This window comes from Aethalodelphis obliquidens, unplaced genomic scaffold (genome assembly GCF_003676395.1).
Source record: "Aethalodelphis obliquidens isolate GAN/ISIS:26980383/991018 unplaced genomic scaffold, ASM367639v1 scaffold1, whole genome shotgun sequence".
Lineage (NCBI taxonomy): Eukaryota > Metazoa > Chordata > Mammalia > Artiodactyla > Delphinidae > Aethalodelphis > Aethalodelphis obliquidens.
In genome coordinates this window covers 46274870-46286992 of record NW_020837945.1, presented here as the reverse complement: position 1 = coordinate 46286992, position 12123 = coordinate 46274870, and the positions used below count along the sequence as shown (strand labels likewise).

At 38.9% G+C, this 12123-nt stretch overlaps 1 protein-coding gene across 1 annotated transcript in view; it reads left to right on the top strand.

The window, feature by feature from the left end:
• DCBLD2 (discoidin, CUB and LCCL domain containing 2) overlaps positions 1–12123 on the top strand; it is an 87556-nt gene that overhangs the window by 6930 nt on the left and 68503 nt on the right. Inside the window, exon 2 of the mRNA XM_027103078.1 lies at positions 11531–11758. Within this exon, the coding sequence (XP_026958879.1) occupies positions 11531–11758 (228 nt within the window). The remainder of the gene's footprint in view (positions 1–11530; positions 11759–12123) is intronic.

The window sequence follows — 12123 nt, the reverse complement described above, 5'->3', positions numbered from 1 at the left end:
TATATTAAATATTTGTTTCTGGCAGAGAGTTTTATTCATTTTCTTATTTCTAATACTTATCATGATGTCCATCATTCAAAAATATGAATTTAGGGGAAATCCCTGATGGTCCAGTGGTTAGAATCTGGCACTTTCACTACTGAGGGCCCGGGTTCAGTCCCTGGTCGGGAGCTAAGATCTCACAAGCTACTCGGCGGTGCCAAAAAAAAAAAAAAGAATTTAGAGCTCATTTCTGCAGTGAATCTGCTGCCCGAAGCACATTATTTGGAGTTAGTCTCTGGGCACCTGCATGCCCTTCACACTGTTGTCCTTTGTCTGATTCCCTCAGTCAGCAATCAGAGCCTGGGCTTCTCAGTTCCATGAAAATAGAACCCTTTCTTGAACCTTAACCTACTTGCACAGGGCCTAACATTCTGTGCAGTGTTTTCCCAGCCTCCCTCTTCCCAGGAGCTAGACCCCTTTGCTTTTGTAATGAGAGGAGTCCTCCTTCAACTGCAACTCTGAACAGAGCCATGGTTTCTACTTAAAAAACACTGCTGTGCTCCCCTGTCAAATAGGTGGTCTTTAAGAACTGTGCTAGCCTAAGTCAGTGTCAGCAAGTGGGGTGCACTCCTTTGCCCTCTCTTTCAGATTCTGATTTGAATAGCCACCTCCAGCCTTATAAAAGTCCCCCTAGTTTTGGTTCTAGTAGTTGCCTGCCTCCTTTTTCTTTGCCAGCCGAAATTCCTGGATAACATTCAGGTAGCTACAATAATTTGGTGTCAGGAAAGTAATGAGAAGCAGGCTGAAAAGGTCAGTGGGGACAAGACTGTGGAGAACTTTCCTTGTGGGGCAGACTGAAGAGTTTGTACCTGTGATGTTAGCAATGACATCATCCTTAGGTACCTCTGCTTCTACCCAGTCCATCTCTAGGTTCACTTGTCTCAGCCCAGGTTAGTCATCTCATTGATGCTTTTCCCCTCGTCCTTGACAGATCCCAAACCTGGCCCATGTGCCAGTCCCCACTGTCCTCTTTCTCTGGTTCTGGACAGCTTAAGGTTGCAGGAGAAAGGCATGTGGCCTTTGTGACTAGATCTGCCTCAATAAGGATGACTAATCAACCCTCACGTGGGGATTTCTGCTCAGCACAGTAAAACTTTGCCTCCTGCCTTGCCTTTTCTTCTTCCTGAAATCCTCTCTTACACCTTATCCAAAACACTGCTTCATCAGGGAATATAAGTTGTGTTTTAGTATAATTTAAACTTCTGTGGTGCTTCTTACCTTGTACCTGGAAACATGCTCAGGATGCCACTGGCTTGTATATACATCTGTCAACTCGTTGCTTTCCAGGTACCTTATATCTCTGCTTTTTTCAATGACCAACTTTCTGACAAGTAGACTACATCTGTGCTGTACATTTTCTTAGTGTCCAGCATGCAAAAGATATTTGTTAATGATGATTCCCTCGCAGTCTAGCTTCTGCTCTTCTGAAACTGTCACTTAAACTGTGAGATTCTTTTTTTTCTTTTAAACCTGAGAGCTTTCTTTGTCTTCACTATTTTTTACGTGGGTGGACTTTGAAAGTATGGAGATATTGGAGTCAGACATACTTGGATTTAAATACTAGGCATGTCACTCTCAATGTTTTGAAATGTATAACTCACCTCTCTAGAATGTATGAGGGCTGCGATCAAATCTGTTGGGTAGTTGATAAATTTTGGTTCAATGAGTGAAACAACGTGTGAATGAAAATTTTGTTTCTCTTTCCCTATTCTACAGTTAAAATTTCCATTTTCAAGTGTTTGCTTTCTACTGAGATCCAGTGCTTCTCCATCCTTCTGCCCCTTCTCCCCATCCCACTTATTGTGTAGGAAAGTTCACCCTTAGCTTACTTAGTGAGAGGGGTCAGACCACGCAGTGGAGGCTTGTGACAGCAGGGCGTGATTGTTCACATATGTCCTTTCCTGGCCTCCAACCCACCCAGACCGTAATACTGGTTTTGTCCCCTCCCTTTTGACCTCTACTTTCTCTCTCCAACTTCCTACCTGTTGATAGATTTTAGCTTTCTTTGCTCTCCACCCTCAGATCATTTTCAGGTTCATGGTTTATCCCTTTCTTCTTGGTATGCCCTGTTTCTGGTTACTCTTTTTGTCCTAGATGCTAACTTTATAGGTCTGGATATGAGACAGACATTCTGTTACATGGGTGGAGGAAGAGTGTTTTGGTTAGTGAGGTTATAGGGAACAGAAAATTAAATCTGCTTAAAGTAGAAAGGAAAAGTATTGGGACCATTCTGAGGTAACTTGTGGAATCTTCCTAAGAACTGAGCCAACCTAAGCCCAGGGAAAAGCAGGGATGCAGCTGGACCTCAGACACCAAGAACTCAGCTTAATTCTGTCTTGTTACAGTCTCGCTTTCTCTGCATGGAACAAATAATGGCTGCTGGCAATCCTCAAGTCTTGTAGCTTCAACACTGGAGAGATTCTGGGGTTTCCCTAACATACAAGGTCCAAAAATGAGGGCAGGGCAAGTTGGCCTCACGTTGGCCCAGTGTGAGTCAGTACCCACCCTTGAACCAGTCAACTAACCAGGGGGCATGAGGTCATATGAAAACTGTTGCAAACTGCAGAGTAGTTCCCAGAAGGAAAGTGGGGTACTAGATACATAGAGGCATCATCTTTAAAGAGAGTGTTCACATTTATAGAATCCAGTGCTTTTTAGATAAGTTATTACCAAACCCTCACAATTACCTTGGGAGATGGGTGGTATTATTCCCATGTATAGCTGAGGATTTAGAGGTTAAGTGCCAGGATCATCTCAAAAGTTGGCATAGCTAGAATTTAAATCGGAAAGTCTGTCTGATTCCCAAGCCTATATGTACTTTTCTACTGTTATCACTTACCTACCAAGTGCCTACCACTGGCTTGTTTGGGTTAATTATTTTCTAAATTCAGCAACATGTGTTAAGAGGCTGGTATGCCCTATTTCTATGTCTGCGGCTACCAAGGCGAACAGAATGCATTGCCTGTCTGTGACAGAGCTTTACAGCTGGTGTGGCAAAGCGACATAAGTATGCATAATTAAGCATATTCGGTACAGTAAAGAGACTTTGATGATGGAAAGGGAGAGAGAGACCAGGGCTTTCAGAAAGGTTTCCCAAAAGAGACAACGTTGAGTAGGTATTTGCCAGGTGGATATGAGGAGGAAGGACCTTATTCTCTGCAGAGCAGAGTAGCACGTGCAGTGGCGGAGGAGAGAGAGCGTGGAGCATAGAGGGAGTCACCCACAGTTCCAGAGCTGGAGCAGAGAGGTTGTGGGAAGAGTCAAGAGATGAGATGGGAAAGGGAGTCCAGCGACAGATTATTATGGACTTTGTATCCTTGCTGAAGAGTTTGAGGTTTTATTGTATCACCGGTGAAGAACAGTTGAAGGATTTTTAAATAAGGGATCTACGTGACCCAATTGGTGTTTAAGAAACTGGCAGGAGTGTGGGCAGTGGATTAGAGCAAAGAAAGGAAGTGGGGAAACCTGTCAGAGAACTATTACAAGGGCCTGCACTCCTTAAGAGGGACGAAATTTAGAGATATTAAGGAAACAATGTATAAAACTTAATGACCAGTTAAATTTGAGAGAGCAAAGGTCATTTAAAAATGCTGGGGTTTTTTTCTTTCTGGAATCCTCTTCTCCCTGCTTTCCACCTCCCTCTTCCACCAGTATTCCTGCCTAGTTAACTGTTATTTATCCTACACACGCACGTACGCACACGCACGCGCGCACAGACACACACCCTATCATATCCATTACTTCCCTGCAACACTCATCGTCCCTGAAATTATTTACTACGTCTGTCGTACTATTCTGTAAACTCTGTAAGGACAGGGGCCTTGTCTGTCATTTCTCTTGTTCCTAGCACCTGGTTCAGTGCTTGGCACATGGAGGATGTTCCCTGAATGCTTGGGGCACGTTGAGTTTGAAGTGCTGTGGAATTTCTGAGCAGAGGAGCTCAGTACAGAAGTAGATGACACGTTTGAGGGTTAGGGGAAAGGCTGGAGACTACGGAGCATTCTCCCTTTCTGTGGTAGCTGAAGTTGTAGGGTGGGGAGATGGCCCAGGCAGCACAGAGGGCAGGGAAGGAGCTCTGGAGAACAGCAGCATCAGCAGTCAGTAGTTGGAAGATAAGTCAGCTAAGGTGCTGGAGAAGTTGCAATTAGAGAGTCAAAAGAAGAACTAAGATGGGGAAGAAGAGTTTTAAAAAGGAGGGAGGAAAGATAAGGAAGGAAGGAAGATGGGAGGGAAGGAAGGGACAGCGATGCCACATGCTGTAGAAAGGTCACAAATGATAAAGATGGGAAAGTATTGACTTTTGGCAGCTCAGAAACAGACCGCTTTAGTGAAGAGTACATTGGAGAGGTAGGTCTGCCTTTCCTAGGGCTGCTGTAACAGATTGCCACAAATTTAGATGGCTTCAGACAACAGAAATGTATTGTCTTATAGTTCTGCAGGCTAAAATTCTGAAAGTAGGGTATTGGCAGGGCAATGCAGTCTGTCTGAAGGCTCTAGACCAGGGTCCTTCCTTACCCCTTCCTAGTTTCTGGCAATTGCAGTCTTTGGAATCCCTTTGCATCATTCCAGTCTCTGCCTCTGTAGTTATGTGGTATTTTCCCTGTGTCTGTATCCGTGTCTAGATTTTCCTCTTTTTATAAGGACACCAGACATTGGATTAGGGTCTGTCCTAATCCAGTATGGCCTCATTTTAAATTGATCACATCTGCTAAGACCCTGTTTCCAAATAAGGTTACATTCACAGGTACCAGCAATTAGGAACATATAATTTGGTTGTTGGGACGGAGGTGGGCGGGGGGGGGGGGGGGGGGGAGAGTACAATCCAACCACAACCCTTTGGAAGCTGAATTGCAGTATTTTGAGCCTAGAACGGGAAGCAAAGAAGTAAGACATCGAATGTAGAGAACTGAAAAAAATCTCTCTGTAAAAGAAAAAAAAAAAGTGAGAAAGAAAGTGGTAGATGTTGGGGAACACTGGCTGGAGAAAGATTTTTTTGTGTGTTTTTTTTTTTTGGTTGTTGTTGCTCTTAGTTTTTGAAATTTGTTAAAGTGCAGATCCTTCCTAGGCTCCACTGCAGAGCTACTTTCCAGTATATAATTTGCAAAAAAAGGCAAAATTATACATGTCATGCAAATATAAAATTAACACATGTCAAAGATTTTATTCAACTCATTAATTAATGAAGGAACCAGTAAGAAGTTGAAACATGTCCAAAGAATATTTGAGAAACTAGGTGTTTATAGGTAGTTTTAGGCTGTGATTGCTAGATTGGATGGCTAAAACTGTTTAATGGCCAATAGGGCCATAAACTCTAACATGTGGGATTATTTTTTTCAACTATACAGAAATTATATGCATCTCTACAAGACAACAGTCTACAAGTTTATGTGTAGCCAAGACTGGGACCTTTAATCAATGATAAACAACAAATCCAATTAAGTATTTTGCCCTAGGTTTGGCCTCTATGACATTTAAAGGATCTGCTGCTCACCTTTATTTTTTTAACCTATTTCCAAGTTTCAGGTAATGTTTCTGACATATTTATTAGAATCTATGGAGACAGAGATGGGGCCTGAGAACCTTTACGTTAAATAGCCCTTAGGTGGTTCTAATGTTGAATAAATTTTGAGAACCACTGAGTAAGAGAATGCCGAGTGGCTTTCAGTGCCCATCTGAGATCAGAACCTATTACTCTAATGACAACTATTCCCTGGATTGTGTGATTTTTTTCCCAGTAGTGCTCAGCTCCTGGGCAAAGAGAGTTCATATGATCCAGGGTGGAGGGCTTGCCAGGCAGATCCTCAAGAAGGACATAGTGGCAAGGAAGTGAAGGTACCAGGAAGAGTGTAGTTCACACACTGGACATGAGGTCCAGGCTGGGTAGGGAAAGAAATGAGGCTAGGGCAAGATAGTAGATGGGGAGAAAAGAGAGAAGTTCACAGAAAGTGTGCAGTGGGTATAAGAGAGCAGAAGGGTCAGGAAACTGACCGAAAGAGTGAGACATTAAAGTTGCTGAGATTTCACAGGTGGGAGTAATCTCTGGTAATGGCAAAAACAGTCTAGGTTGTGGTTTCATGAGTTACCGAAGTGAAGTAGAGGTCACTGGGGAGAAGATTAGTGAGAATTACTTTCTCATGATTTACACTTTTCACAAGACACTGTACTTGAAGCTTTAAAGCTGATATAAATCTTCTAAAGTAATGAGCCATTGTTCTGATACCTTAGCTAGGTTGTGGCCAAACGCACCGGACCTACATGTGATGAGCAAAAGCCTTTCTGGTCTTTTATGACCATAATTACCCTCAAACGTTTATTGAGCACATTAGTATGGGTTAGGCCCTTGATAGTAGGTGTTTTCATACAGTATCTCTTTAAATTCTTACCCTCTGTGGTTTGAGATGTTAGTGTACCCATTTTACAAAACTCAGCTTTAGCATCAGTAAACAACCTTCTCAAGGTCACAGTGAGTGGTAGGTAGGGCATTCAGATTCATCAAGTGACTCCAGAACCAATTTGCTTAACCATTATGTACTATGTAGAGTGTGTGCTTGGTGAGGATCGGAGAGGATTTATACATCTCACATTCCTTCATGTGATTCAGTTTTGTAAATTATCACACATGCAGAGATGAGTGTGGGCTTAAAAAAGCTTGAGCTGAGAGCTATTTCTTTTCCTTTAAATTGCCACAGTAACCCTCTTTAGGCTCTCAGTGCATATCCATCTTAGGCAGTATTAAAAAAAATGAGTGAATTAAAATAGGACCTTGAATTATCTTTTCGAGATTGTTGTGATGCAACTTTAAAATCTTAAAGTAACAGGACTGGTATAGTACTTTTTACTCTAAAAATTCGTAGTGCTAAATAAGAGATTAAAAATCTTCATTGTAGTCAAATGAAATAGGATATCCTTGTTAACGCTTGCAAGTTATTCTTTTGAACACTTTTCTACTCTCTAAATGCCTTATTTTCAGTTTATTATAAGATCGCACAGATGTGTTACAAGATGTGACAGAATGACACTTATTTAGAGGAAGTATATAGTCAAACTCACCTGTTCACAGTGACGAAAATCCTTGAAAGCTTATTGGAAAAGTATAAACCTTTCCTAGTTTCTAAGAATTGTAATGAAAGTTACATTGCTCTACATTTTTGGAATATTTGTGCAAGCTTCCTGCTTTTGTCTTTGTTCTTGTTAAAGAAAGTATTTTTAGAAGTCATACAGTGTTCATGTTAATAAAATTAAATAATTAAGATAACTTATATTATTTTTAATAGTAATGTGACTAAAATATGGGGTTAGCTGGAGAGTCGCATAAAATCAGCATCATGAGCACATACTTATCCAAAAAAACACACTTGGTTTGAAGTTTAGAAAGCAACCTAAAATAAGCATGTGTTCTTTGTTGTATTAATTCATTATTATTTAAATTAATGTTCTTTGTGTTTTCTCTAGGGAAAAGTAGTTTAAAAAAATTACTCAGCTATTTTCCTGGAACAGTATCAAAATTTGTATCTGGCTTAACACATCTGACCTGACAGTCTTCAGAGGAAGCGAACACATGTTCTATGAGTACTCCCCTAGATAAATCTGCAGCCAAACAACGGGACAGTGAGATCAAATTCCAGTGTTTTTTCTCCACTGAAATAAAATTAAAATTCAAAAATTACATTTACAGGCTTCTATCCCTTATGGTCAGTTACAGTCTGGTGGAGACCATCTGCGGCGGCGGCGGGCGGGGGGCAGGGGAGGAGAAGAAGAAGCTGACAGTGATGGTGGTGATGATGGAGTTGGAGAAGGAGAAAGAGTTGTCGATGTGGTGGTTGGTGAGAGTGAGTGTATGAATTGGTCCTACAATACCCATTTTGAAAATTATTTTTCCAGTAGTGGTTACACTCTCTTTGTCAATTCTGCCTTGTAAAAATGAGTAATAGTAGGTGGTATTAGCCTGATCACAGATTATTATTCTTTCCAGTTACAAAGCTTAGCAGAAAATCTGGAGACTTACTTCCTGACCCTATTACCATCCTTTTTCAAACCCCAATGTTAAATGAGGGCCCCTGACCAAGAAAAATACTTGAGGGCTGTAGACTAATAAGAAGGACCTTTTTTTCCCTTTAACTTAAAGAAAAATAAAGCATTCTGTTTACTTCTTTGACCTTGTGGGGAAAACTGTTCCCTGGGTTGTACCCTCAGCAAGAAGAACAGCATTACCCTTTGAGCCAAAGGAAAAAGAACTAAACCCAGATCTTCTGTTGGAGATCCTAGCCTTTGCTCTACGTCAGCCCGTCTCAACCTCCACACTATTTGACTTTTAGGATCCATCACCCTTTACTCTGGGGAGCTGTCGTGTGCATTGTAAGATACTTCAGCAGCATTCCTGACCTCTACCCACTAGATGCCTGTGGCACCCCCCCACCCCAGAATTGTTCCAGTGTCCTCCACGCACATTTGAGAAACCCTGCTCTCAGTATATTAGGTGATTTGTTGATAATATTTTCTAAATTTTAGTGTTACTTTTAAATATTTTGTCCTATTTTAAGTATTTTGGTGTAGAATAGGCTTCGCTTTTAAGAACTGTAAAAATAAACTGGAAGCACATGTTCTAATTTGGGGGTAAAAGTGAGGACAAGATCTTTTTCTGATTTGAGAATTCAACATTGTCACCTTTGGATGCCTAGTACAGTGTTGTTCATTGCACAGGTGGGGACCCTTTAGTGGGTCAGGAAGATATATTTAAGACACTATTGAATCAAGGTGTAAAATACATTTCTTACTTTGGAATAACAGAGAAAAACATTTGAAAACTGCTGGCCTAGTGTCCCTTTCCAACTGTAATATTCAAAACATATACTTCATAGCAGTAGGTATTTGGCCAGGCCAGCTTAAGCTATTTATCTAGTCAGGTTACACTTATCAAATAGTCTTGGAAATATGGAACATTCAAATTTGTGCATTGCAGTAGATTTGAGACTTTCTTTTAACTTTAGCTTCTGGTGCGTATCGTCTTGTTTGCGAGAGGAGGAAGCTCTGAACTCCATCACATATTTTAGAACATTCTTGGCACGTTACTTGTGGACTGTTCATACCCTCCCCCTACACAAGATGCTGAAAAAAGACAGCTCCATTTTAATTGTTTTCTTCATCACCATGCATGCAAAAGTCCTGTTTTTCATCAGTTAGTATTTATTTTGTTAGCTTTTGTAGGAACTGTGCTGTATGGAGGAAATGGCAGAAAACATTTTGTGCATTTATTGAGAATCAAACATAAATATGAGCATAAAGATATTTAAGAATTGCTCCTAACACTCTGCTTGTAATCTTTTTGTAAAATTCATTTTAACATGACAACTTTAAGTTAAATAATAGCCTGTGGGGAATACATTAAATGCGACAATCTGCCATTACTAAGTCCTGACTTCAGCTGTTAATAGCAATATTCTTGGCTTTCTGAAATCCATCAACACTTCTAATCACTTAAGAAGCTGCCTTAGTTTCATACTTACTAAAGAAAATACATTTATAGTTTGAGTTACTTCATTTATTCAGGGCTACTTTTTAAAGATTGAAACACTTCCAGAAAGCTCGTTTTCATCTTTTCAGTAGTAGCAGAACATTTTTGACTAGTTTCATATTTTTAGAAGATCTGTCTTAGGATGGTTGTCTTTTTCTCTAAGGAAAAATGTTAATGATTATTCAAAAGTTTTTTATATTACAATTCATTTATTTTCACAAGGGAGGTTTTTACATCCTTATGTTTTTAATTTAGATAATATCCAATAGAGATATTCAAGGTATTTTCATGGTAGTTTCAGGAGAAATTTGTGGTTATTTTTCTTTTCCTCTGAGTTGTATAACATTCTAAGTTTTATATTTGCAAAAGATCAGTGGCTGTGTCACACAAAAACTCACAGGTTTATTTAATGGTGGCTTTTTGTATTATGATGTTATTGAATTGCTATGCCTAGTTCTTGTGTGTGGAGTGAAGGCAAGTGTAGAAGATAGGTGAAGTTTAATGTTGGTTAAAAGCTAAGCTTTATGTGAGAGAGATTTGTTTAAGAAGCCAGATTGCTGGTTGACCTGTGAAAGCAGACTAAGTAACAGTACTAGTGTGGATTTGGCAATAAAATTTCTTTATCAGCAAAAGATATGAAGTATTGTCATCAGAATCTAGGTACAGAGTTGTTGTTCCTTCCTTAAAGCTAGTTTTGAGACTAGTTTGAGATAACTTTTTCATAGGTTAATGTACAGTTTCCTTATTCATTCAATTAATAAACATTTATTTTGCAACTACTACTTGTAGATACTGTATTCTTATTCATAGGCTTTTAAAGCTTTCATCTGTTCTAGTAAATGATATTAGCACTACGCTGTTCTTAAAAATAAAAAATCAGTATAAAATTCTGTTACACCCATCTGTATCCATATTGAGGTTAAAACTCAGAAGTGTCACTTCTAATATAGTTTTCTTTGTTTTAAGTTCTGAACTCTTCCAAAAGGTGATTATAAATAGCTCATTTGAAAGAGAAAATACTATTATTTTGAAAGGATGTATTCATTTTCCTATTAAAAAGACATCCATTTGAATCCCATCGTTAGGAACGCTAAGCAGTGCAATTGGAGCAGCAGCTAAAACTTCTTAATCAGTATTAACGCCTCCTTCCAGGCGCTCAGTAAAATAACAAATTTTATGATAAAGGGAAGAATGCAGATATTTGATTTTTACAAACAATGTGTTAACTGTTTCCATATTCAGTTGCTGAAGAAATTTCTGGAGCAAATAATGCTGCTACCAAGATATGAAGGTCATTTTACTAATCTTTAATAAGTCTAATAAACTGTTTTTTTGTTGTCATTCTATAGGGGAAAATGAGGCTTTTGGGGAGGGACAACTGAAAAGTCAAATTTCAGTAGAACATAAAATTAAACTATGAAATATTGCTTTAATGCCTTCAAGAAGGAATGCCTTACATCGTGTAATATGGTCAGAAATCTGCATGATCTTTAGTATAGTTTAAGTGTTTTTAGAAATCATTTGACTTCTCACAGGGATTTTTGAAGGGGTTTGTGCTATTTGTAACTAAATAGATGAAGCTGATCATATACATTTATTTTTATAGTTGACATTTATTTTGAACAATTACTATGAATTGATACTCTTTTAAAGACTGGATTTATTATGACATATATATATAATTATTGCTAAGTTATGTTTACTTCTATTTATTTTGATTGGAAAGTTCTTTGAACTCATAAATTATACCAGTAATCATTGATTATTTTAACCTAACCTGGCTTCTGCTGGCTCCTGTGAGTAGACCTACTAAGAACTATGTTGTCTGTTTTATCTTGTGTAAGGAATGTATTGGTGGTACAAAATATCTGACGTCATACATATTTTAAAATCTTCACAAAAAATCCTGATTATTTGTAGTGTAAGTCAAAGATGTAAAGAATAATTTATCGTCCTTTTAACTTTTTTTTTTTAAAGGTGATGGATGTGGACATACTGTACTAGGCCCTGAAAGTGGAACCCTGACGTCCATAAACTACCCACAGACCTATCCTAACAGCACTGTTTGCGAATGGGAGATCCGTGTAAAGATGGGAGAGCGAGTGCGCATCAAATTTGGTGACTTTGACATTGAAGATTCTGATTCTTGTCACTTTAATTACTTGAGAATTTATAATGGAATTGGAGTTAGCAGAACCGAAATAGGTAGGAAATTTTCAATACGTCATTGCCCCAAGTTTTAAAACTGAAGCAGTGTTTGATACTTAACATTGAATAACTATGCTGTATAGGATATGTGGGAAATTATTGAAACGTGTGGAAATCTCAAAGTTGAATCTTCTTTTGGGGAGAGAAGATTCTTATCTGTTTATTCACTTTTCTAATAAGCCTGTGTTGGTACATTTGCAACAAGATGCCACTCTACTGCTTCTGAGGAGGAGGAAGTTAATTATCTTTTTTTGTTCATTTTGTTTTTCTTTGACCATTTTACTTGCAGTTAAAGAATGTAAGTATAATTCATGCTTAGGAGTCAGTATATCATGGTAATTAAGAGCATGGGTTTTGGATCC